The 26,522-nt window shown below is 40.6% G+C and overlaps 1 protein-coding gene across 7 annotated transcripts in view; it reads left to right on the forward strand.

Moving 5' to 3' along the window:
• GABRB2 (gamma-aminobutyric acid type A receptor subunit beta2) overlaps positions 1 to 26,522 on the forward strand; it is a 175,277-nt gene that overhangs the window by 138,659 nt on the left and 10,096 nt on the right. For all 7 annotated transcript variants that reach the window (XM_087760067.1, XM_087760063.1, XM_087760068.1 and 4 more), the window contains 3 exons: positions 8,338 to 8,475; positions 9,691 to 9,843; positions 10,957 to 11,201. In XM_087760067.1, the coding sequence (XP_087616193.1) occupies positions 8,338 to 8,475; positions 9,691 to 9,843; positions 10,957 to 11,201 (536 nt within the window). The remainder of the gene's footprint in view (positions 1 to 8,337; positions 8,476 to 9,690; positions 9,844 to 10,956; positions 11,202 to 26,522) is intronic.

The following is a 26,522-nucleotide window of genomic DNA, read 5'->3' on the forward strand; positions in this document are numbered from 1 at the left end:
GATGATCCAGACTTAATCAATGCACAAAACTGACGTATCGCTGTCAACCTTGTCCTCAGAAGAGGTCCTCTGCGAAATGAAGTAAGTGGGTTAGATAATGTAAACGGTGGCAGAGCTATGGGACAGGATGTTTCTAGGTACTGTATAAAATGTGCATGGTTATCTAACGTTACCTGTTTGCCTTCAGAAATCAGATGTGTAATTTCAATAGTGGCGGAAATCCCTGAACTATATAAAACTGGACCAGATGTATCCTACGTTATTGTGTTTTGGGGTATGATTAATACATAAACATAGCGCTTGGTCTGCAGGAAACACCAAGTACAAATGACTGACGGAGATCAGAAGAAGAAGAAGAAGAAGGGCATTCTTGCATGTGATTTGTGCATTCCCACAGAGCTGGGAAAGGTCCGTACCGCCGGCGGCACAGAGGCTGCCAGTGGCAGCACGGCAGAGAGGAGGCCGGGAGGGTGCGGTGCCGGCTGTTGCTGGAGTCTCAGGACGAATATAGTTCTGATGGCGTGGCGCCTGCTTTGGGCTAACGAGGCGTCGGCAGCTCCCCATCGCCGGCACCGCTGTGCTGCATATGCTCATCTCTCTTACGGGAGGAACACTTAGACTTGCGGGATCTCCGCGGTGTTGAATCCAGTAACTTTTCAGATTACTCATACTGGTGGGAGTAACTGAGCTTATGGAAGCAGAAAGATTGCAAGAAATTGCCAGTTCTAGGAGCTAAAAGGTTTTTGAATATTACTGCACTGATAAAATTCTCCCTATCTGTTTCTGATCTGTCTGTCTTTTTCTAGAAGTATTGTAACAGTGGAAATTTACTTAGGAAAGCACTTTGCAGCAAGTGCCCTAAAGTACAAATGATTTTCTTTGAAATCATTAGGGAAAAAAACCAGCAGTGACATTTAATGGGTTGTACCAGGACACCTATTCTGTAAGTTACCAGGCTCACCGTAAGCAAGAATCAGGCTGAAGTGCCTATATGAAAATTAAACTTGGTTCTGCTAGCACCATGAAGAGCCTACTCTGAGCCCTGAAATCAATTTTGTAATTTCACTTGTCCATGAAGACACCTTTTTTTAATAGCTGTATCCTGTCCTACAGTAATTAGGGAGCCACATTTCCTTCTTCCCTTCTTTCTTCCCCTCACCCTGCTCTCTCCAGTAAGGAACCATTTGTATAACTTGAAGATGGTTGTTTTTTGAGAATATTGCCAATTTAATCTAAAAATCAATTGAGTTTCACTGTAGTCAGAAAATTGTACATCCTCTTTTGTATCCAAATCCTCAGAGCCTTAGGGGAAAAAGTCTTTGAAGTGAAATGTAAAAAGAACGTTAATGTTTTATGCAGAAAGACAGAATTCTGGGGGGTGAGAAAGAGGAGAAAGAAACAAGTGCGATGTGCTTTTTCCAGTGTCTCTGATGCCGAATGTGTTCAGCAGCACCCAAGCTCTGGCTTTGCTTCTCCCCTTCGTATCACCCCATTGATTTCAGTGGACGGTGACTTGTATTCTTCTCGGTTTTGAAGATCACTGCGAATCCGAAGAAACACTTGTAACTTATTCTTTCTGGCTGTGTTTTTGAATGAATAAGTGGATGGTGAAGAATGAATTGATGCAGTGAACCGAGTTTGAGTGCTCTGAAGGGTTTCAGAATTTCAAAATACGCTTCGCATGTTACTTATGATTTTGTAAGTAATTTTGCTGCTTGCTCTGTGCAAATGCAAAACTGCTGAAGAAATTCTTGAAAAAGGAGGAATTGGTGGTTCTGTGTTTACAATGCATGGATATTGCTACTGAAGGTGTTCCATGATCTGTTATATAAACAGGATTGACCGTTTTATTTAATATTTCTGTATAGCGTTCATGTCATGGTACAGGGCCTGTAGGTGTCAAGTTTCTCAATTAGTCTGATAGTCTATGGCCTGCATTTAAATAAATTAATATGTCTTGAGACCGTCAGCTAAGAATATTTTGTATATTCTTAATCAAAACAGTGTCTGGTATAGATATCATCCATCAGGTCTCTCCATTTTATTCTGGGAAGCTACTATATTGTGAGCGGATAGGCAAAGAAAATCCAACTGATAGCAGCAGAGATATGAGAGATTAAGTAGCTTGTACTCAATCCCTACCTATGAGTCCATAGATTTTTGTATACTGTAAAGTCATTTTGTGATTTTTTTCAAAAATAGCACGTGTATAATGCAACTCTGTTATTCTCCACCATGTATATGCTATTCTTCTTGTAAATGGTTGCTTTATAATAGCATTTAATTCCTGGACCTGCTGTAAGCTGAGGTCTCGTGTGTTTTGTATTGGTGAGCAAAAGACAAATACCTTGGGTGATCAGAAAGATGGTGTAATGCCAGCTTCCACCGAGCCTCCAGACCCGCTCTGTGAAAATCTGGCTGAAGCAGCAAAACTGTGCTTCATCATCCTTCCACGCCGGCGAGGTCCAGAACGGCCGACCGAAGAGGTGACGGGGGGGGACGCTGCCTTGGAGCAGCTTGAGCAGGCGCGTTAGGATTAAGGCCGTGCCCGCGGGGACCCTTCTGTCTCGCTGTTCACGCAAAGTGCTTCTCCGTAGCTCGGGCGCGATGCCGAGTGTCTGCAGGTGTTGCCCAGTGCTGTCCCAGCCGCGCTCAGGCAGTTTGCTGATGGTTCAGAGCAGAGCGAGGTTAATGCACGGCCTCAGAATCCTCTCTCTGTTTTAGCCACCTTTTCACTGTTTCGCATGTTTATGTCATTCTTTTTTGCCACAAATCAACAAATGTCTTTAGTCTCCAGGTGCTGCCATAGCATCAGCAATATGCACCGCTTGAATTCCCACTTAGTGTGCGCACTGTAGATGTGTACGTGTATCTATAGATCAATATAAAATACAGCCCAGCTGTCGTGTACAAATGAAAGCATTGTGAGGCGGTGAACCCTCCTGATAAATCCTGAGATTTTGAGAAAAGTTGCCTTGGTTTTTTTTCATCGTGTGGCGTTTCTGGTAACTGCCTTGTGTCGAAGTACTCTCACGCTCAGCCAGTAATGCTACAGCTCTCATTTTAGGTTGTTTGCATTTAAAGAGTTTCCAAATTTTGACTTCTCTTAAACAGACAGGGAAAAAAATAGGTGGTTTTGTAGTTTCCGTATGAAGAGGTTTTTAATTTATGTTCTACTAGTTGTTTATTTTTCTTCTACAGCGCTTCATCACCTGTCATTCCTTGAAGTACAGGCAATGATAAACTCCCCGTCCCTGGTGACGGGAGTGGAGAATGCTTTGCTGCTCTCGGGACTGGTGCCCCACGGCCAGGGCAATGGATTGATTTGGTTGACTGCCGATGTCTGATGCATGGCAGAAATGAGAAACTGAACTTTCTGAATGTGAAGTAAATCGTGCTGCTGCTGCTAGGAAATGATACAGGAAAAAGCAATCAATCAGATTCTTTGTTCTGGTAGCAGTGCTACATGCAATTTAATATATAGTAACACAACAGTTCTTTTACAATCTAAATTAAATAGCGTTTTGTGTGAAACTCGGGTTCTTGCAAAAATGACTTGCAGCATTTTTGGTTTTAGTATGCTTTACTTTCTGCGTTACTGACGTGATCTGATAATTGAGAAATGTTGGGCTGACTTTCATTAATTCTGCCTTTTTCTTGTCAAGAGCCACAGATTATTCTTTCTAGACTGCTTATTACTATTTTAAATCGTTGGTCTTTAAATAATTTTAACTTGTAAGTAGAGTTGTTTTGAGTCCCGCATACCTGCAGATGGAGTTCATTATAGCCACAGGTAATTGGACTTTAATACCTGTAAAACATCCACTAGAGACATGAAAGGGCCCGTTCTGTCTTCTGGCAGATGTTTTGCGGATATTAGACTTATATCCAATTATATTTGGGTACTTTAGCAGTACACAATAGCATTCATTTGCAGATGACTATAATATTCTTTTCTCTCCTTCTCCATGTTATGAAATGAATGGGATAATTTATCCTTCTTGGAAAGAGAGAGAAGTATTTTAATGAAAGCTTGAAGAGACTTCCTGAAATTCCTCTTTTTGATACCTGCTAACAAGTCTTGCCATTCAGTAGCGACGTCTCAGCTTGCCGTTCCCCCAGCGTCAGTACCTTAAGCAGCAGGGAGCCCTGCATGGGCTCCCCAGAGCAGCCCGGAGCTGCCTATTTTGGAATCTTTGGGCTGCGCTTTTGGGTGAGATTTTCAAAGGAGTTCAGCTCTCCTCAGGAAGGTCTTTGCTTAGCATTAAGGCTGTGAGGATACAGGGAGAAGCTTAACCCCATCTTCCTGGCGGAGGGGGAACGCTGGTGCGTTTGGCGGTCCGCTGGAACATAAACCCTGGAGTTTTCCTCCGCGGACCCTGGTATGATGAAACGGCTCAAGGCCAAACCGTGTGTGGGCAGTTGGGCAGAAAAGTTCTACTAACAGATGTTCTAAAATATAAAATAAAGAGCCATCTGGGCTTTTTATAAACATATATTCTCTTGCATTAAAAAGTGGGTTTTTTTCTTGCTATAATTTTTATTAGCATTTATTTTGTCATTAAGAAAAATAAAATACTGATTTATTAGTTATGACGTTTAACAGTTAAATTACCTCAAAATTAAATAGATTACCTTGACTAATCCCACCGAGTTCAGTAAATGGTATTAGGATCTGGAACTTGCTGTTGGAGGGCAGGGTAGATAGGACATCAGCAAAACTCGGCAGCATCGCAAAGTAAGAGTGAACCCTCACAACCGGGTATGTAATATTATTCTTTCTAAACTCTCTAAGGATGTTATTTTATATTTTTCATAATGTATTCTTGCTTTTGCATCTCAGGATCAGACAGTTTATTCATTTTTCTTTGTTTTATTTTTCTCTCTGAAAGCCTAGAGTGAGACTTGACAAATATAAAGTGGTGCTAGGCAAGGAAACATAAGTAAGCTGTCTGTCTTTTTTCTGAAGATAGACTTGTGACCAGGAAAGTCAAAGGTATCATGACAACCTGATGAATTTCAGGTCTGCAGAGCCTGCACATATTCCTCGTACCTTGTAACCCCTGGAAAACTGACCAAAGAACTTACGCAGTGAATGAAGGATTTGTGCTTCACACGAATACTGAAACAAATGTGTTCCCTTTAAATGTCCTACTGAAGTGGGCCTGTCTTGCCAAGATCACCGTCATTCATGGCCTCCATCCATGTACCATTGATCTTCCTGGAGAAGTACCCTTTAAAGCCAACGAAGCAGATCTCGCGGTACGTAAAATCTGGTATCCTGCAGAGAGTAGAAACAACTTGTCAAGAGGCAGTGCCCCAGTGCTAACAGTAACTTCCCTTCCTGTCAAACCACTGCTTCTCCACTGGGAGAAGGTACACCGAGAGATGTCACGGTGCCGTGTACAGCACGGAAGGGGCAGAGCGCCGCCTTCCCACGCAGCATTTGGGAACGTGACAACAGCTTTTGTTACGAGCGGATGCAGGGGGTGAGTAACAGTTTGCAAAACCAAAGTCGGTTTGCTGGAATACATCTTTTACGGGGATCCGCTGCCACACCAGAGGATGGGGCTAGGCAGGGGGAGGCGCTCACACCCACAACCCAGGCAAGAGGAGAGGGGTTACCAAGGTGTTACCTTAACAGTGTCAGAGCTAGAACTTGGTATAAACTTCTACCACAAGAAGTAATGAATGTAGAAAAGCTAAATTAGAGTATATTGTCAAAGGTTTTCAAGTTATATTTCACAGCTCAAGTCTGTTAGTTCAGAAACTATGGTAATCTCAATTACGTGGCTAAGTACGACTCAGTTCTTAAAATGTTCAATACTTAGAAGGGCCTCAGTATTTCAGGTCATTTTGGAAGGAAAGAAGCTTTTAAAGTATTGCGCTCTTCCATCGTGTACCTTTTGCTATCTTTATATTGTGGAGGAAATAGAACAAGGTTAATTGACGAAATGAGAGATAGGGAGGGAGGCTCTCATATCATTAGGCAGTCTCAGAAAATCATAATTAAGCAGCAAAATACATTATTTCCTCGTGCGAACAAAGCAACTCCAATCTCCTGGGTAAGTCTGTAATTTGACTCTCTTGAAATAATTTAACTGATACTGTAGAGCAATTCAAAATCGGTTCTAACAACAGTCGGCTGAACTAAGGATGCCTTGCTTAGCATTTGGAAATCCTTGTGCTCAAACTATTCTTATCTCTAAATACAGCATCTCTTGGTCAACGTGCAACAATTTTGTGCTGCAAATTTCATCTGAGACAATTCTGCGTGGGGTGCTAAAGGTTTTCCTCTGCAAAGTTGCAGTAAGCGAAAAGGAAATTTCCATCACACGTTGATCTTCGTGAGACAACTTCAGAGCTGGTAGTTCTGATGATTAAAAATGCAGACCTGAACATACTTTGTCGTATCGCAGGCTGCGTAAGCAGCATCGGTAGGATTGCGGAGTCAGGGTTAATGCTCGTTCGGTTAGAGAGGACAGGCCTTCTACTGACAGACAGCAGTAACCTTGGCTCCTTTTCAGACCCCTCATATTTTAGACTTTGAACAAGTAACATACAATAAATGCAAAGATGATGATATTTATGAGATTCTTTGTTTCACAAAAATTCAGTATAGAGGAATTTAGCCTTTTTTTTTGATGGCACTGTCCAAACAGAGGAGGGAAGCTAAATACTGTGGGAAGTTGTTAGTCCAAATTATGTTCAGTTTTTCCTTTGAGCCTCCTCTTGGGAGGGGAAACAAATCAGTGACCATTGATGTAAGCTGTGTGTTGATGTGAATTTAAACTCTCTTTCTTAAGGAGTTCTGGACATGTCAAAGGCATATCGTGTTCCACGTTGTGGAACTTTTTCTCCCTTAACTATTGAAGCTTATTTAGAAGATACAAGCCTCTTTTTTCTTTGCTTGATGCCATCAGCTAGAGCTAGTGATCTTTGGGGTAAATGGCAAGATTAAGGAATAACTTATTTCACAAAAATTAAAAAAAAATCTATTCTCTCATCAGTTTTGCTGTCAATGTCAGTAACTTTGAAAGAAGAGCGGGTTCCATCTTGAATTCTTGATGTTGATGAGCTGTTCAAAATCTGAGCTGTATGAATGGGATAGCTCTGATTCCTGAAATCAGTTTTCCATTTTCTGCCCTCAAACTGCTTTAGATTTGCTGCTAGCCCCATGAAGACCAGAATGAAAGTCACACATACAAAAAATGGAATCGCTATCGATATGCTATAAGAATGTAATTACCAAAATACTTTAAAACTTGCTCTGTGTTGGATAGATTTTTATGGTTGTTTCAGTGTTTTTACAGATTATTGGGTTTGTATCTTCAAACTTGCTTGCCTTCTACTACTGCTGTGAACCTGGATTATACTTGGATTATCAAAAATTAATGATGTGTGGAAACAGTTTTATAGTTTCTAGGTTATCACAAAATGCATAATCCGCATTATTCCTTGAAATTAAGTGCTATTTGAGTACTATAAAATGGTGTTTATTACGCAATTTTGTCCTTTGTGGGTAAGAACTTAAAATCAAGGTCAAATATATATCATTTTATTACGTCAGTTTCCCAAAAGGTCATAGTCGTTATTCTGTCTCCGAGTTATTCTTTTTATTTTTAATTTTCAACAACAAAACCCTTTAAAAGGCTACAAACCTGCATGAATATCTTATTTCCTGGTTTTGTAGCAGATTTATTTCTGGTGTCTCCTGCTCAGTTCTGTATACCAACTCCGGAGCGCGCAAGGTAGCTCAGCGGCCGTCCGGTGAACCCAGATTCCTATTTCATGCATATGTTTTATGGCTGCGTGAATGTGTGCTGTCGTCTGGGGGTTTTTGTGGGTGGTGGGATTTTTTTCTTTGGTTGGCTTTTTGGGGGTGTTGTTTTGCCATCCAGAGTGATGGCCGGTGCATCTCCTCCAGTTGCTTCTTACAAGGGCCTCACTGAACGTGGCTGTCTTTCGCGGCATTGAAACCATTTTCAGAAAAGGAACGATGCTGGTTTTACATGTAAAATCTAAATTAAGCTCAACGTACAGTTACTATCTATATATGGGATGTGTGTAGTCTTAACTTGTTTTTAAAAGTTTGCTTTATTAATATATTGATGTAATATATCTTTAAAAAAACCAGAGCTTACAATATACCTAGGATTGCCATTTGAAATTATATCTAGAATTACCTATGTCTGTCTCTATGTTTATATCTATTACGATATTAACGGTTTAGTTTCAGAAATATATTTGAAGTTAGTGTCTGGATTAGTTCTCTGGGCTGTTCTCCATGACGCCAGAAGAGATGTGTGTCTTAACTGTTTACTCCTGTTTTTATAGATGGCTATACAACAGATGACATTGAATTTTACTGGCGCGGGGGTGATAATGCCGTCACAGGCGTGACAAAGATCGAACTGCCGCAGTTCTCCATTGTAGACTACAAGCTTATCACCAAGAACGTTGTTTTCTCTACAGGTTCGTGGAGGGGAAGCTAAAAGGGGGATTCACTGGGAAGGCTTTTAGAAATGGGTTAATTCTCAACATGCAGTTCAGGATCTGAGCAAAAATTTTAGGAACAGGAATAAATTAGAGCAGCAACTGTGAATTTTGAAAGGAGCGGTTTTTATTACAGCTTTCACGGTGTATAAGGCATCACTCATTAACATATGAAGAGGATACAGTAGTCTGTCATGTTAAGGCTCAGTCAAATAAGCAGTATTTTCTGTTTTCCTATGAAAACTGATTAAGCCACTTACACAGCTCGGCACCCGAAACCCAACAAGAAGTAACCCAGCCTGCAGGAAATTTAGGAACCTTTCTATGGCTATTTCTAGATGTTCCTTGTGCCAAGCTGTGGATGCATTAGACTAATTATTTTGTCTTCACTGTAAAACCTTTAAAAGCCTTGTTCCGCAGGATTTGTAGTTTAGCCTCTGCTAGCAAGCAGGTGACTTTCTGAAGGCTGAAAAGAAGCTTTGTGAGGAGGAGTAGAAAATAAGATTGGATTTCATAAAGGGAAAAACAAAACAAGAAACGACTAGAACATTTCAGTGACATATGAAATCATTCAAGAGAGGCAAGAGTTGGGTCAGGCTATTACTAGGTGGTGTTCTCTGCCTACTTGAGAAAGCTGCTAGGGGTGTTAAAAAAAAAAAAAATCCTCAAAACTCACTTTCTAGATATGGATAGAAATCATCTTTGGAGGGAGTACAGAAGGATTGCGCATCCCAAGTTCTTCAAAACCAAGCAGAAGTGGGACTGGAATAGTGATCTCTAGGCACCTATTTCAACGAGTGTTTCATGCACCAGAATACTTCTGGTGGCCAGTGACAAAGGGCAAGTGTTGCATCGCTCGGCGAGGAGGTTAGAGTAAGGCTTATGCTGAAGTCGGCATACCGCAGCTTGCCAGGGAAGAAGCATTTCTGTGCTTTGATGCTCTGAAATGTGTTTTGGCTGTTGATTGTTGAACAGCATGATTACCAGTGGATAGGCACCTAGGGCATCCTTGTACCCTTCGAATAAAAGACGATTTAATCCCAATTCTTGCTAGAAATTCTGCAGCTGGTTATCCTGGATCTTTCAACGCTGTGCGTACTCCATGTTGCATGAAACAATAAAACCAAAATGACAGAAAAATGTTTTCAGACTTCCTCCAAGTAAATTATGGCCATACCAAATATTCTCTTTTAGGTGCCTACCCAAGGCTGTCTCTCAGCTTTAAACTTAAGAGAAACATTGGTTACTTCATTCTGCAGACCTACATGCCTTCTATTCTGATCACTATCCTGTCCTGGGTTTCCTTCTGGATTAATTATGATGCTTCAGCTGCAAGAGTTGCTTTAGGTAGGCATTTTTACACATCTCATGCAGTGTGCGTTAGCTGAATGCTTTTTCTTGCTTCTGGCTTAGTGGATAGTGCATGATTTGAAAAATAAACCTGTTAGATCTTTTCATGTCTGGCTTGTTAAGCTTTGTATTATTTGAATCAGCATTTAAATCATCACAATTTAAATAAAAATTAAAGTGATTTCATGTCTGAATTAGCTAACTGTATAATCATTGTAACCAGAATTAGCCTAATTGTCTCAACCTTTTCTGTTGTTGTCTGACTGCTTGTTTTTCTCCAAAGAGAATGCATTTAGTTTACTTTTGCCCGTGGCAGTCCAGAATACACATTCAGCACTGTGTTGTGGATTATAAATTGCTTTTCCTTTCAGGTATGAATTAATTGAAGTTTTACTAGGGTAGCATAGCTAACTTCTCCTTAAGTTGCGGACGTTTGTCCTTACTGTTACCTTACGTTGTAAAAGCAAAAACATCTCCCTATTGAATCTCCAGAGTACTTTTATCTCTCATCACTAATCCCGTGTGTGTTTCTTTATACTGTGCCCCTTGTCAGAGGATCCAAGCATGTTACAAAAATAAATATAAGTATCTATTGCCAAATTTTGTATAAAGCAGACTGATTCCTGCCAGTACAGCTCTCATATAGATAAAATGAGTAAATCACCTTAAAAGATACAATTGAGAATTTGCCAGCTGAACTTTATAGAATACTGTCTGAGTTTTACCAGGCCTCTCTGTGTAATGTTTTCCCATAAGAATTCCAGACTGCAGGCATCCTGAAAATGCTGGAGGAGAGTGAGATAACAGTGACTCTAGGCTGGTAATTTATAACTGAGACTCGTTAGAGAAGGTTACAGTTTAGCTGGTTAAAAACATACTCACAGAATCCAGCTGTTGTTTGTTTGATTGAATGCAATTTATTACAGGTGTGATCTTTGTGGTACAAAAAATTAAAGATAAGAAATATAGACAGAGGTTGGGTGTGGTTTTTTTCCACCAGGAGAAAAGGTCTCCTAGAATTTTTCGGCTCTAGCATTTGGATATTATGAGCTATTATGCTAGAAAATTAAAATTAATTCAATCAATAGACTCGTCAATTCTTTTTTCCAGGAATCACAACTGTGCTCACAATGACAACAATTAACACCCATCTTCGAGAGACTCTTCCCAAAATTCCATATGTGAAAGCCATTGACATGTACCTTATGGGATGTTTTGTCTTCGTTTTCATGGCTCTGCTGGAGTATGCGTTGGTCAACTACATCTTCTTTGGCAGGGGACCTCAGCGTCAAAAGAAAGCAGCAGAAAAAGCTGCCAGTGCCAACAACGAGAAGTTGCGGATGGATGTCAATAAGGTAAATTGAAATGGGGATGTATTTTTAGCATTGCCCCAGGAAGGCAGACTTTCACTTCTGCCAGACAGAGCTTTAAGATGTAATTTCTTGTAGAAAATGAGTGGAGTGGGATTATTATGATCTTGTCTTAGCTCTGCTGAGCAGGGTACTTGGCCACCTCAGCAATGAATGCTGCCCTCTAGCCTGGAAAACTGAATGACTTTTTTCTAACGCACGCGCTCAGTTAAGCTTTACTGGGAGATGTTTTCTCAGTCGGGATGCAGAGTTAAATATGTCTAATCTGTTTCCGAAGGAACAAATCCAAAATGATGGCTGTAGCTGATATTCTAGTAAGAGCTGTATGGAACGTTGGAAATAAAACCTAAATTTAACCTACTTTCATAAGTCTTTCAGATGACCTGGATAAGAAATATTTGCTACAGAAGTGTTTAAAGCTTGAAAAGTTTGCGTCTTTTCAACATATAATGGCCCAGGATACTGTTGACTAAATGCGAAACTGCTCAGAAGTAAAGCATCAACTTGCTGTGCACTTAATTTTGAATCTAGAAACGGTCCCCTGGGGATGGAGAATTGAGGCAGAAAATGCATTTGCCAAGATACACACTTCTGGAAAAAGTATCCATTATGCTTAATGAAAATGGAGCACTTACCATGAAGCACTTGTCATTTGTCACTTTGACCATTTTGGATGAGTTTCACACAGTGGCAAATCTGGGCTGAATGCTAAAATGTACTCAGTGTGAAATGTGTAAACTTTCACACACGTGCAAATTTGGAAAGTTAAATAAAGTTTTTTTTTTTTTTTTTTTTTGGCATGGGAAGCTTTATTGAATTTGTAATTCAGCATGATACTCCAAGGGGAAAAAATCAAGAGCAGAATTTAGAAAAAAAAATCTAAATCAGAAAAAACCCACGTGATTATTTGTGGAAACAAAAGTTTCATACAGCTCTAGTGGTGGAATTTCTCGTGTTTGTTCAGAACTTCCCCGCTACCGTAGTGTGCCTGCGGAGAGAAGAACATTTTGTTCCATTTTTGCTGGAACAACAAAAATCCATCACATGTTGATAGCATAAACCAGTTAGTTTTATAGGTTATAGTTTATAGTCTTTTAAGACGGAGGATTATATTGGCATGGCTCAGATCTCACCCATTCATTAATTTGTTTTTTTTCTTTTTAATTTGAGAGAAACATGAATGAAGGCAAATGCATAATGATGAGATTAATGTTATGGTACAATAGATCACATTTCACCATTGTAAAGTTCAGGAAGGCTCTGAAATCTTTTTCTTTCTACTGGTGATTTTTCAGCAATGTAAAAAGAGTTGCAAGCTTTTATTTCATTTGTCAAGTATATTTTTTAAACATCCGCTTCCCTTTAATCAAAGCTATTAACTAAGAAATCCTGTAGGTAATTTTATGAGACTAGATCTGTGTTTACCTGAAGTCTTTCCTCTAGCGTCCGTGGAAATTTAAGGTCCACACGTGTCAGAGTATCACCACTAGCTGAGGTATATTTTTGTATACTGTTGTACTTGTGATATTTTCTATATACTTGTTCATACAATAGGTCTTTCAGCCATGTAACAGAATAGCCAAAGCCTAGCGGCAAATTGCTAATCATGAACGGGAATTTGAAAGCGCTAACTAGCGTACTGATCCGAGCCAGTCAGCAGAGTAAATTACTTCCCGTAACTGTTGCGGAAGTTCAGCAGCCCACAACTTTATTTATATTTTCTTATACTGAGCTTTTTGCTTAATGTATCAGGCCAGCATGGCTCACAGTCCTTGGCAGTTCTGCTCCGGTATCCAGATCCACTCTGATCTGATAGCGACAGACGGAGAAGCAAATAGGAGAGGATCAGAGTAGTGATCGGAGAACGTCGTCCTGCTGCGCATAGACCGCTCTGGGGAGGAGGAAGGAGCTGACGGTTGTTCTTGCTGTTTGACCAGCAGCGAGAAAGCAGACTCATACTGATCGGGCCTGAATATTTTATCTATGAAAGGGGGCCAAATATTATATCATTATTTTCATGTACAAGAAATAAAAATGGGTCTGAACTGCCGAATTTGGTTCAGATGCAGGTTTCCATGAAAACGCAAGTATTTTAGAAATGGGACCAAACGAACGCTCTGTCTCTAACTGAGATCCAACTGAAGGACTGGTTTTACAAAGTATGAGTATTCTTTGTGATATTACTAGATCTCTCTTGTATCGCTACATGGAATACTGTGAATTTGTGCTTGCGACTTCAGATACTATGTGAGAAGAGATTAATGCCGTGAGTAATAAACCTCAAAACGTGAGGATGGAAACTTCTATACAGCTCTGTTACTGCATTCAGCACAGACACGGTAAAAAGGCGGGCGAATAGTTACTGGAACTGCGGCTTGTAGTGCAGCGTCTTTCTTTGTACGTTATAGACCAGCAAATCTGTAGTAGGCTTCTGCAGATTCCAACACCAATTTTTGTAACAGCCTCTTACAACTTTCCTGAACAACGAAAGGTGGTGAGAGACAAAGTGCTGATTAGTCCTTCCCTCCACAACTGCTTGCAAAATCAAAGTAGAAGTTAACACACACTCTGTTTATGCTGTTGAATTTTCTGCGGTGGAGAGATTCCGGGGCAGACACATACATCGGTAGTCTATTTTTGCTCAGTGTTATTCAGAAGATACTAGAGAGCCTGCGAAATGGCACGGAAGCACAACGGAAGCTGTTCTTCCATAACTGTGGTATCTGCTGAATCCAATGTAATCCCTTGGAGATTTGGTGACTCAGGAGGAGGTGGTCTTGTTTTTTCTGTTTGAGTGAACACCATCAGGCTGGCTGCAGAGCTTCCCCTGGGCTACTCCAGATGAAACTGTGGCCAGATCTTTCTTTAAATTTCATATTGTATTCATGTCATAATTGCCCAATGAATGTGGTGGTTTTGCTTTGGTTTTTTAGAATCATCGAATCACAGAATGCGTTGGGATGGAAGGGACCTTTAAAGCCCACCCAGTCCATCCCCCTGCAATGGGCAGGGACATCTTCAACCAGATCAGGCTGCTCAGAGCCCCGTCCAGCCTGGCCTTGAACGTTTCCAGGGATGGGGCATCTCCCACCGCTCTGGGCAACCCCTTCCAGTGGTTCACCTCCCTCGGTGTAAAAAATTTCTTCTGTATATCCAGTCCGAATCACCACAGAAGATTGTAACTTCATATACTCCCTCATTTTCTAAGATTGTTGGCTCTGTTTGGGGTAAGGGAAAGGAGGAGAAGGGATTGGGCCTATATCTCAATTTCCTTCTTGAATTCTGAAACTTGAGTAATAAAATCATGGAGAAATTTAAAGGACATAAAACTCAAGGAAGATTCAGACTCGATTACCAGCAGATATGTTATCACAGACTTGTTAAATCGTATTGGACATGCTCAGTTTTCTTTGCAGTGACTTCGGGTTAAAGTGGCCGTGTGTAGGACCGTTCCACTCTTGAAGCTTCTCAAGCCGCATTCAGCAGTTTATTCCTTTAGTCTAACTCGTCATCTTTTGCCTTCGTCAAGGCTAATTGTTCTCTCTGTAAACAGTCGTATTGTTGCTTACAGGTAAATCACTGGCTTTCTTCTTACTCTAGACATCCTTCGTTTATTGGAGGTAGCACTCACATCACTTCCTCGCCTCTCTTTTCAAGCCTATCATCTTGCCTTGCGATATTTCTTCAAATGCCTTTATTATCTTTATAGTCTCAAGTTTTTAAATCTCTTCTGTTTTGAATGGCATAGTTCTGCGAGTGTATATATAGGGATAGGTAAACTAGGAGTGCTGTGTTTCTGCTTGAAGACCTAATACGTGTCATAAACTAGGGCATATATACGCTAACCCGTTGTTATGCAGTTCTGTTCTGTGGAGTTCTCTATTTTAAATAGGAATGTTGACAGTCACTGGCATTTTTCTTTAAGCTCAGGGCACTAATCTAGTATATTGTCTGTGCTTCTTCCAGATGATTAACAGATATGTTAAAAAAGAGGGCCAAATTCTAACCTCTGGCTTCACAGTATCGTTCGGCTGACTGTCTTCCTATGGGTAACTGCACATATATCTGGGACATACCATCTCTTCAGATTTAATAATGTCAAAGGCTTTACTGAAATCCATAACTTTCATCTGTTAATTCTGTAATTACATAAAAGTGGTCCGCAAGGATTTGGTCTAGAAGCCTCTATGAGGCTTTTTTTTTTTCCTTCTAATTGTAATTTTGGTTTCCGTTTCCTTTTGGGATAGAAGGGGGCAGGAGGAGGGAAACAAGCTACTCTGATACAACCCTTCAAGTTCTCTCCTTCATGAAGCCTGGCTTTGTCTTCAAGGAGATGATCGGCCTAACCAGGATCTCGGTGTAGAGCCTGGTACAACTGTGAATAATTTCTGACGTAGACCCCAGCCATTTTAATGTACTTGATTTCTGTTATCGCAGTTCAAATAATGAGCTCTCTCAGTACCGATTTGTTCCCCGTAAGTTTATTCCAGAATCCAGTAGTCAAGGTGTTTTTGATTAATTTTAAAATTTTCTCCTACATTGTTGGATCCAATAATTCTACCTTGGATGTTTCCATCTTGGAACTGTGGCTTAGATGGGCTTGCTGATGCTGATCACTGTGATGTCTCTGATGCATTTTCCAGTCTTTGTGTTGTTCAGGATTTGCAGTCTGGTCCCTCCCAAGCTCTCTATTTTCAGCATCTTTTCCTGTGTCACTGAATTCCCGGTCAAGCTGCTGCTGATGCCGTTGTTACGTCTCTCGGATTCATTGCTGTTTTTTCCACAGTTGCTCGCCCAACTCATTTGATCCAGACTACTACATACATTAATTGACTTCTCTGGAGATGTAAGAAAGATGAAAATGCTTTTCAATATCAATGATATCTGTGTATTTGTTATTCCAGATAGGTCAGAAAGCCTCCCTTACAGCTATGTGGTAAATGAATGGAAACCAGAACTGTCACTGTACAGACCATGGTAAATGCCCTGGCCTGAATGAACGGCTGATTCTTCTTCCTCTGTAAAGATGTGCTTCTTGCATCTTGCCAGCCGTACATTTGACAAGGGCTGTCGTAATGGAAGAGCAGCTGCGTGCCGTCCTCTTCCAAAGCCATGCAGACTGGCAGCGTGTCAGGCAGCAGAGACGATACTCGCTGTGAGTATTGATATCGGTTCCTACTTCAAGGCTCTTGTGAAAAGGCGGGCTACAGATCCATCTCTCGATGGAGCACCGTGTCAGCCTTTTCTCAGACGTCGGTATGGTTTCCTCACCCCAGGATAGTAGCTAGAAACAGGATGCGATACTTACATTTTTTCAACCCAGATATCAAACCTTACAGAGGCATTACCATATAATGGTTTGGCGCGTCTTGCCTTCCATTTCTAGTCCTAACTTTCTAATTCTTACGTGCATGTTGTTCCGGTAGTGTTTAAATTATTTCTAATTTTTTTTTTCTTTATAGGTAGATCATCTAGGTTTAGAACAGTTCATTATTGCAAATTAAAATCTCTTATATAAAATTTGTTTGTTATATTCTTTCAAAGTAATTTGATTTGCCACTTACAGAAGTTTTGCATAGTGTAAATACATCACTGAATGTGGTTTCAGAATGCGTACAGCTGCGGTAGGAACGGAAGCCTAGGTGTTTCCAAGCTAGCTTAAAGCGCAGAGGTGCTCTGAGCGTCCAGGCTGTATACCTGGAGGACATCGTTACATAAGTCTCATAAATAAAACTCTAGCTCTAATTTTGCAATCACGCTGTTGTTATTGTGAGCACTAATAAAGCAATTTCCCTCTGGAAAAGAGGGGAAAAATGTCAGGATATTATGCAACACTTCATAAAACTGTTTATACAGATTTATTCAGTCTTTTTTTTTTAATAAATGTGAACTGACATTGCTAACCTCTGCATGTTTAGATAAGGTTTTTTTTCTGAACACAAAGACTTTTTTAAAATATACTGAGTTTATTTTTAAAACAACGAGTAATTCTTTACTCGGTGAGTAGGCTGCGTATTACGTACGGCATTCCGTCCGCGTGCCTGGAAGTTACAGTGCGTTGCCGTTACGCAGTGCCGAGTCACAAACGAGTGAAATTGTCAGGCTAATGACGTTTTTCTGTCAGGGATTTGGGTACCCAGTAGAGAAGATGGAACTTCAATATGATAATGAGATGAAACAGCATGTTAATAGATCTGAGTCACAATAGAATTGTTCTCTTGAAGAAGGAATGTGGGGCTTAGCAAGCTAAGACGGTTTAAACAAATACAGGTGTCTGCAATTCGTTGCCCTCCTGACCCGCTGTTGTTCCATCCAAATCAGCCCACGGCTGCTAAAGGAGATGACATGGCAAGGAGAGGACCAAGAGCAGCTTAACCTGCCCTCAGCCGCACTTCACGGGGTCACTTTCTTCCCCTTCAAGTTGGCTCAGCTGCTGCGTTTTTCGCCTGCACCTTTTTGACCAAGGAAGAGTCTGACCAAGTTTAACCAGAAAAGCTGAATCGTTCTCCTCGGATCTTTCGTTTTTAGAGGACTCCACTGCATGATCAGAGTTTTAAGAGAAACAAGGCCATGCAGTTACCTGTTGCACAAGGGATTGCACCTATTTATTTCACCTACGCAACGGGCAGACCGAGGATGGGCGGTTTCTGGCCACTGCATAGTCTGGCAGGGACACGGGGCTCCCACAGCATCCTCCTCCTCCGTGCCCGGCGCAGATTCGCTGGCTCACGCCTGTGTGCTGTTCCAACACGAAGACTGAGTACTTTCTGTTCATTGTGCCAGCAACGCCATCCGCTACAGCAGCACGCTTTGAAACGGCATAGAGTCAGCTCCGCTGTGGCTTTGCTGCCTGCCGTTTCCCATGACAGCTTCCAAACTTCTTGTCACCACTTTACCAGTGAACAAATGGGAGAGCCTGTGCATTTTTTTCACTGTCATATCAAGAGATGTCTCTCTTGAAAAAGCAGGGTGGGATTAGATGATGGAGCGTGTTAACGTGAGCCAGCGTGAATCCATTAATATAGGCATGCGGCCCCTTGTGACAGCTTCCAGCGCGCTGCAAACGGACAAGGTTGCTCTCCTCAGTTTTCGGGCTAAGGCGTAAGGATGCATTAACAGGGTTGCAGGCCCGAGCTAATATACCTTGCTCCAAAGCAATGCTTCTTAGCTTAGGCTTGGCTAATGCCTTTATTTCCCCCCTGATTTACTGCTGGCCTTTTCAGTTCACAGCAATATTTGTTCATTTCTGTCCGAAGAAATCGTATAAATGCACCTCTCGTGAGGAGGAACTGTTGCAAAGGTACCTAAAACCAGTCAGTATTTATTGCACACAACTGCACCTTATACCCTATGTGTAGAGGTACTTCTAGTGTAAAACATGAGTAAGCAGAAGACTAAAAGCTTTTGGAAAAAAAGAGGCATTTTTAAATGGCTACGTGCATCGGCTCAGTTAATAAACTGAACAAGATACTAAAACACTACGGTACCATGAAAACGTCAGTCTAAAATCTCAAATCCTCACTGCTCTGTATCGCCGGAGATGCTGCCGCTGTCCAGATTCCAGTGAAAACCTTCCTCCCCTTCCTTTCCCCTCCAAGGAGAGTTCTTCCTCTTGTTCGCAGTACAGGTAAAACTGCACAAGGACTGATTCTTGACCCAGGGTCAGAAGGTATTCCTTGCGCAGAAGTTTATTGAAAGACATGTAATAAAAGTAGGCATGGATTATAAAAGCTCAGCCTTTCTCCTAAGTTTGCATTCGTGCGTTATTAAGGAACAACTTGCATATAAGCAATCGGTAGCGCACAGAGTGCTCGGCCAGCCTTTTCATGTTCTGTTGAAACCTCAGGTTTGATAGGAGCGACATTTGAAGAAATCCCAGTTTTAGCCCGCAGCACTTTGCAGAAGCAGTCGGGAGGTGATTTATTTCCACGATCTGTAGTGGTATTCCACATGACATCTGGATAAAGGTCAAGTCAGCTGCGTGAGTTCTCCTTTCTGCAGCCGCGCTCCTTCGAATGCCATGTTTCGTTAATGTAAGAACAGCGCATGTACCCTCCGTTTGTTTAAAGCACAATATCCTTCTTGCTTTTGTAGTGCATCTACAAGCCTGCTATCCACCAGTGACCCTGAATTAAATACGCTTCTGGTTGCAAAAAAGAATCCGTTAATGCAGTTTATACCATTATTTCAGATTGCGGGGAAATAAGGCACAAAAAAGGCAAATGATGTACAGTGAAATAGAAGAAACGTATGTAGCTGCAGCCCAGAAGGCATGTCTGGCTAGTGAATTTGGGGAATTGATTTCCCAAAGCAGATCCCAAAGCTCGAAAGACTTTGGCGAGGTTTAACTGAAAGGCCATGAGTCAGCCAATTTCTACCCAAAAAATAAGTTGTAACTCTCACTGCTGCGTGCTAGGGGATGTAACCTAGCTGTGCTTGCGAATCTCGAGATCGCTGGATTGTGTACACTAGGGTGGCACTAAGTGGGTAAAATATTATTATAATGTAGATGATGACTGTCACCCCCTTCGCTTTATTTACAGTGTCTAAAATTACCACCTGTTTGGTCTCCTTCTGCAGGTAGCAATACATTGCTATATCTCATTTAGGGGAAATCGACTTCAGGCGATCCAAAATTCATACCAGAAGTGCGCACGCAATCAGAACGGTGGTATCCCAGACTGGTAGGGAGGAGGATACAGATTTCAAATCCCTCTTTTATAGTTTTTGCCCATCTTCAGTCTTTCGGTAGCTATTAATTAGGATGCTTTACCTTTGTTGTTGTTTCCTCTTTAGGCTGTAAGATTACCTAGACTGAAGCAAGTCAATACTTTCAACACGATGAAAAAGCCCCCAAATTGCTGTGTTGGAACACATGCTAAAGACTTTTTCCCAGTATTTCAAAAATATTTTTTCCTCAAAATCTCCCCCCAACAGCAGAAACATCCTAATTCCCAGGAGAGAGACGGTGCAGCCGCTCTGCAGCGTGCCACGGAGACTGCCCGTTTTGCATAGCGAGAAAGATAGAGCAAGGTGGATGAGCAGAACAGCCCAGACAACCTAGAAATAACGGATCTAGCAATATTCGTAACAAAATATTACTAATGTAGCATATGAACTGGGCGTCCATGTAGACATGTACAAATTGTATAATTTCTTAATATATTCTTTTTTAAAGAGGGTGTTAGGGTGTGTATTGCATGCATGTATGTTAAATGTGATGAAACAGTCACGCTGTGCTATGAAGAGCTGAGTTTGTCGGTAAATTCACGTAGTACGTTCTTCGGATGCTAGCCGCTTTCCCAGAGTGCTGCATATGGAGAAGGACAGGCACCAGGAGTTAGCTTCTCACATACCTTAGGAAACAGGTTAGGAGGTCAGGAGGATTATGCCTAAATTTAAATATGTGCGTGTGTATATACAGACATATATGTCTACAGATATGAACATATCTTTCTTTACTCTTTAGATACTAGTTTTAAGAATCCCTCTGTAATGATACAAGATTATATTAAACCATGAAAGTCTAAATCTTGTTTATTCGTATGGCTCCATTGCTCTTTTTGGAAGCGTGAGAGACTGGAATTTAGTTTTCTTCCCCACTCAAAAAACTCGCTGAGCCTTCTCCCTAAACTCGGTGCCTCGTAAAGCTAGGTACAGAAAGCCCTGCACGCCTGTCCTTGCCCGTGTCCTCACAACGAACTCAAGTGTCTGGGAGTACAGTTACCGGAAAGGGAGGGCTCCTGGGCTGGCCGCAGGGATGCACGGGTAGAGGTCACACAGCCTAAATCGGCATGACTATTTTCATGCAGTGGTTTGTGTGGGCCGCTTTCTGCCCGTGTATTCTTTGAGGATTCAAAGGTTCCTGCAAGTACCTGGACATGAAGGTCTTCAGAAATGGCAGATTTTAGCTTACATTTTGCTAGATGGAATTCTGGGGTCTTACACTTTCAAGCTATAGCAGTTTTGGGTAGGAAAAGTGCCTTTACCTAAGTTTCAGTTGTCGGGTGGAAGCTCTTCTGTTTATTAAAGGATACAGTAACACAGCTGGAGGAGAAGACCCAAAAGCTGGTTCCATGTAGGTGTCATGGGAAGAGGGCTAGCTGTTGTGGGGGGTCGTTCTTCAGCTTTTATGTCTTCTTCCTTTTTGTATCATGAGGCATATACAATGTCTAATAATTTGCAATTTAGAAATAAGCCTATATTTGGTCTCATTAACTCATTAATAGCTTTCTCAGTTGGAAGTAGATCACCCTTCCTGAAATGCACTTATCAAACTTTCGTAACACTGAACATCATCATGTTTTACATGCACCTGCCACGTTTGCATGCTAGTAAACCATTTTTTCTCTATAAAACTATGCGTGTCAAGAACAAACGGGATACTATTGCCAAAAGAACCCCAGTCTTTTTTCGTTCCTTTTAACTACGTTCTGAAATTCTCCTACTATCCACGTATTTGTGTTTTCTATCTGCGTGTGTAGGTATTGCTATAGAACTGCAATATGTTGAACTAATCAAACTCAAGTTTGGTTTACATTTACAAGTACAAAAGGCCACCAAAATGTCAGGAAGAAAACTATAATTCAGTTTTTATTTTGTCTAGAATTAATGTATACACAAAACCCCATTTAAGTATAATGCAAAATTTGCAATGATACATAATATTGGTATATATTTGGCTGGCATACACAGAAATTCATTTAGAAACAAATCTGAAATTACTACCCATGTCTTGGCAACAAAGTTTCTTCATTCTTGTCACTCATTTAAAAACGTTAGACTCTCCTCAAAACAGCAGACTATCGGTGTACAAGTAAATGATGCAGGAATCTTCTAATTCAGTCAACAAATTCGGATTTGTTGATGATTTTAAAGCAGAACACTTTTCATTTTAATATTGCCGGGACCAGTCGTCTGAGCCTTGCGGTATCTGTAGCCATGGAACTGGCAGCATTTCAGGCTTCTAAATCAGCACCGAACGTGATCATAAGAAGTACATTTCTAGATTTTTTTTTTCCCAATTTGGAAATTCATCTTTATTTTTCTTATAATGAAAACTTGTCAGGGATTTTCCATAGAAAAATCTCAAGAATTTTCTTTTCATATTTTTTGTCGAATTAATTGCAGTTTCTCTCCAGTGTTTTATCTGGGCTTTGTCACTGCTCCCAAGTTTTTCCTTGGACCTTGTGCTGCCTCTGGCCACGTTAGTCTTTGGGCTGGGCCCGAGAACTATGTTGTTAGTCTCCCCCAAAATCCCGAGCCTGAATCTGTTAAGACGTGAGTAGATCATGGGCAGATGGATGGAACACTGGTAGACTTCTGTGTAGTCCACCCACTCTCGTGACCAGTAGACACTGTATAGTCCTTTGCTCGCTGTATCTCACTTCAAACAAGAAAAATCGTATCTATGCATTTTACAGAGGTCTGTTCTAGAGGAGCAACTTTATCAGCCTCATTTTTACTGTCTAGTTCATATATCAAGCCCATAACTATATGCAAATTATACCTTAGAAATTTTGCCAGTGGCGATGATAATCCAATGTTCCATGCGTTTTTTCCATCTTTCATGACGCTTTCTTATATAAGCAGTTTTGCTGTGTTTCTGTAGTAGATTTTTGGTGCTCGGTATATCTGTTAAAGTGTATTTTGTAAGACAACATAATAGGAGACTTAGCTTATGGACATAACAGAAGTTTGATGAAATTTTGGTCTTATTTGTCACAGATGGAGGAGAGGACCTTCTGGGATGTAGGTTCTTGCTGATGTGTTATCCATTTATATTGTCTCCAAGAGAATTAAATGTATTCGTGTAAATGGGATGGTATTTTAACAAAGAAATAACAAATACTTCATCGGAGCAGTATCAGTAAGCACCTGACTGCCTCACACCTTGTTTCTTGGTGAACAGCAGGATTTAGAGCTGTTGCTTATTGGTACCCCAGAGACTTCGATTCTACGTCACCTGCCTTTGCTTCCTCCTAAATGTCTGAGTAGGAAAAAACTGTTGCTGAAAATTGTAACTGAAATTCCAAAAATTCCCGTTCCACTTACATTGTTTCCTTTATTTTCAGTCAAACATTGATTTTTTTTTTTTTTTTCTCTGTTAGTATTTACAGAATTAGCCTTGTAAAAATAAATGCTTTCAGGAAGTTCAGACAGATTAATTTTTAAATTTTGCAGCTTTTCTCCTGGAGAAGTTTTTGACGCTTATCTTTAACGTGGAAGAGGTTTCTTGTTTCACGGAAGGGTTTCATTTTTAAGATACAATAGCTTATAATGACTTGTTTTGATCTGAGTGATGGTTTTGCAGTCTCCTGGAGGAAAAAAGAAATCTGTACCTGAAATTTGTAGAAGGGAGAACAACTACCTTTAAATATCATCAATATGAAGTTTATTCAAATGTGAAGACTTCCCAATTAGAATTCCCCTTACCGAATACTTAGCTCCACCGCTGTGATATGTTCTTGCAGGATTAAAAAAAAAAAGAAAATTGTTGCCTCTTTATATTTATATGCATTATTCGTGGGTTTGGATTGAGAGCCAAAGTCTCATTTACAGGAAATCACTTGAAAACATGACTAACCTTAATATTTATTTAAGTCTCATTAAATTAACTATCTGCTTAAGTAAAGTTACAAGCTCATTTCCTGAGTCAGATACCTGTTTACTCTTTTATGATCAACTATATTTGCTGCGCTGGAATGGAAATTACATGTACAACATCAAGGCCTGCCTTACGTAATTCATTCCTTCCCCTTTACTAGAGATTGCGTTGGACGGAATCGCCTTGGCCAAAAGGGAAGTGGAGGATGTTTTTCTACAGAATCACAGCGTACTCCCTACTTTTCTTTCTTGGTTGGCTAAGGTGATTTATCCCCCTTTACTCCAAAAACCCCAGGGAAGTTTTTGCCATGTTTTAGAAGACGCTGGTGTAAGGCTCAAGCTGAGGACACGACACCAGTAGGCTGCTTCCCATTTTTTCCTATTCCGTGCCATAATTCAGACAGCAGTCCTGGTTTTTCCTGTTTCACTTGTGCACTTCTGGTGTAGAACATCGGATTCTGTGCAGCAGTTTGAACAAGTTCACATTTCATGATGTTTATTCAAATGTCATCGAGCCAAAGATACTTTAGCCCTTGCATTTTACGTGGGCACTTACTCTGCAGTGTCTTAAGTATGGAATCTTGTGTGTAAATAATGGATGCCAAAAGAAACCATGTTTTCAACCATTGCTTCAGAATCCTACAATACTTGTAACTAAGTTACTGATGCGTTACTAATGATAATGATCAAGGAATCACATCTATCAGAGGGTAAAACTGGATGCCTAGAAATTGAACAACAAGCAGGTAGAGCAAGCTGCGTGTCCACATCTTGCATTTTCTCTCACTTTCTTTTTTTTTAATTCTTACAGGTCTCTTGGTTTTTTTGCTTAGATTTTTAGGCTTTAAAAAGCTCAAGAACCTAAAGGGAATCCTGATTGAACTTGCAGAGTTTCTCTGGATTTTCTGACCTGAAACCAAACAAAGTAACCTGAAATTACAAGTCAACCTAATTTTACTGTCCTCGAACTGCATGCTTTACAGCCTGATGCAAATCTTAGGCGTATAACAGAATCCAAGCCAATGCATGCTAACGTGGTTTCATGAACAGTTACCGCAATGCTGGCAATAAACTCAGTTGTGTGCAGACAATGGAAATGCAGCGTTTGTTACCTTCTTAAGGACATTGTTTCACGTATGGATGTTTTGAAGTATTAGGCACTTGTGCTTTATGTGTTCATATAGCTTTATCTCAGCAGACTTGCTTATCATGTCATAAATACCTGTATAGCTTCAAGCAGGTGCCATTTGAAAATCATGAATTCTTTTTTTCTTGCAGCAGCTTATACAGGACTGTCCACCTTCCACACAGTACCCTGTGTAGGCAGTGCAAGCCCCAGTGGTTCCTAATCAATAAGTCAAACCTTGCTAGTGATGTGGGAAGATCCCTATTATATGTAAAGTGCACTTCATACTTTCACCTAATCTTGCCAGAGCCACTCTGACTAGTCAGGAATAGGATGTTACTGGTTTTCCAAGCAAAGCTCAGCTGTAAGAGGTGGGAAACTATGCTATAGATAATACTAAGGTCTTTAACAAATTAAATTGTATGTCTAGACATGTCACGTTGGTCTTTATTGCAAAAGGAATCTTGATTTCTGTCTTCAGTTCTTAAGAACGTCAGATCATAGGACCTACAAATGCTGAGACCTAATCTCAGGTGTCAATCTTTGTAACTTCTGTTCTCCCTTCTTGGTTTAGCTCGCCATATGTTGCTTTTGGCTAGTGGCGGCCCTCCTTAACCAAAGGCTATTTCTTTTGAATTTGCAACGGGTTTGTTTTACAAGGTTTTTCCATCAGAAATTTCAGCCCTACTGTCTATTTTATCCATGGCTTCTGAGCCATTCCGCCATAAAATGAGCCATCAGTACCTGCCTGTAATTGAAGATTATAGGTGAAAATGAACAGTATATGAGGAAGTAAACACGTCAATATTATATCATCAATTCAATTCATCAATATAAATTTAGCTCCTACTTATAAAGCTGTGTTTGGCATAAGAGTAGAGCCTAGTCACCAAGATGCTGGTTTACTAGGTGTTAGTAGTTTCCAAGATCTGGTCATCCTCGGAGGATTCCTAATGTACATACATGTGTACGTATGTATGTGTGGGGGAGTTGTTATTTCCTTGTATTTTACAGTTGCTAATGTATTAGTGTAAGAGGAATTCCTCAAGAAAGCCATCATTTTGGAGTTTCTAGGTAGCAGGAAGAATATATAATGGTAACATTTCTACGCTTTCCTCTCTATTCCCTTTGTTTGAGGCCATCAAAAAGGTCATGGCCTCTTTCAGGGCTCCAGAGTCAGCTTTTCTTCCAGTTGACCTGGACCTATAAGTGAATATCATTTGCATCATGTATTTTGTCATCCACCTTTAAGATTGATTTATAAAAACCCTACCCTCTTGCATGGTTGCTGAGCTCTGGTCATTTCTCTTCCACTTCTGCTTTCACCTTTTGTTTCCATGGCACTTGCTGCTGCTTTTTCTTCATCTTCACATCCTCCCTTCCTTCCTTGTCCCTGGGAATCTCTCCATTAAGTTTGAACTCTCCTGTTCACCATAAAGAGTCTGGTTCTATGGTTGAACAATCCTTCAGCACGAAGAGATCTTTTTAACCTTCTTCCACCTCCTTTTGAAACCACTTTTACACTTACTTTTCCCCCAGAATAATTTTAACAGTTGTTTTCATATCATCATATC

This window comes from Nipponia nippon, unplaced genomic scaffold, assembly GCF_047370975.1.
Source record: "Nipponia nippon isolate SJK-2023a ecotype South Korea unplaced genomic scaffold, ASM4737097v1 scaffold_21, whole genome shotgun sequence".
In the NCBI taxonomy this organism is placed as follows: domain Eukaryota; kingdom Metazoa; phylum Chordata; class Aves; order Pelecaniformes; family Threskiornithidae; genus Nipponia; species Nipponia nippon.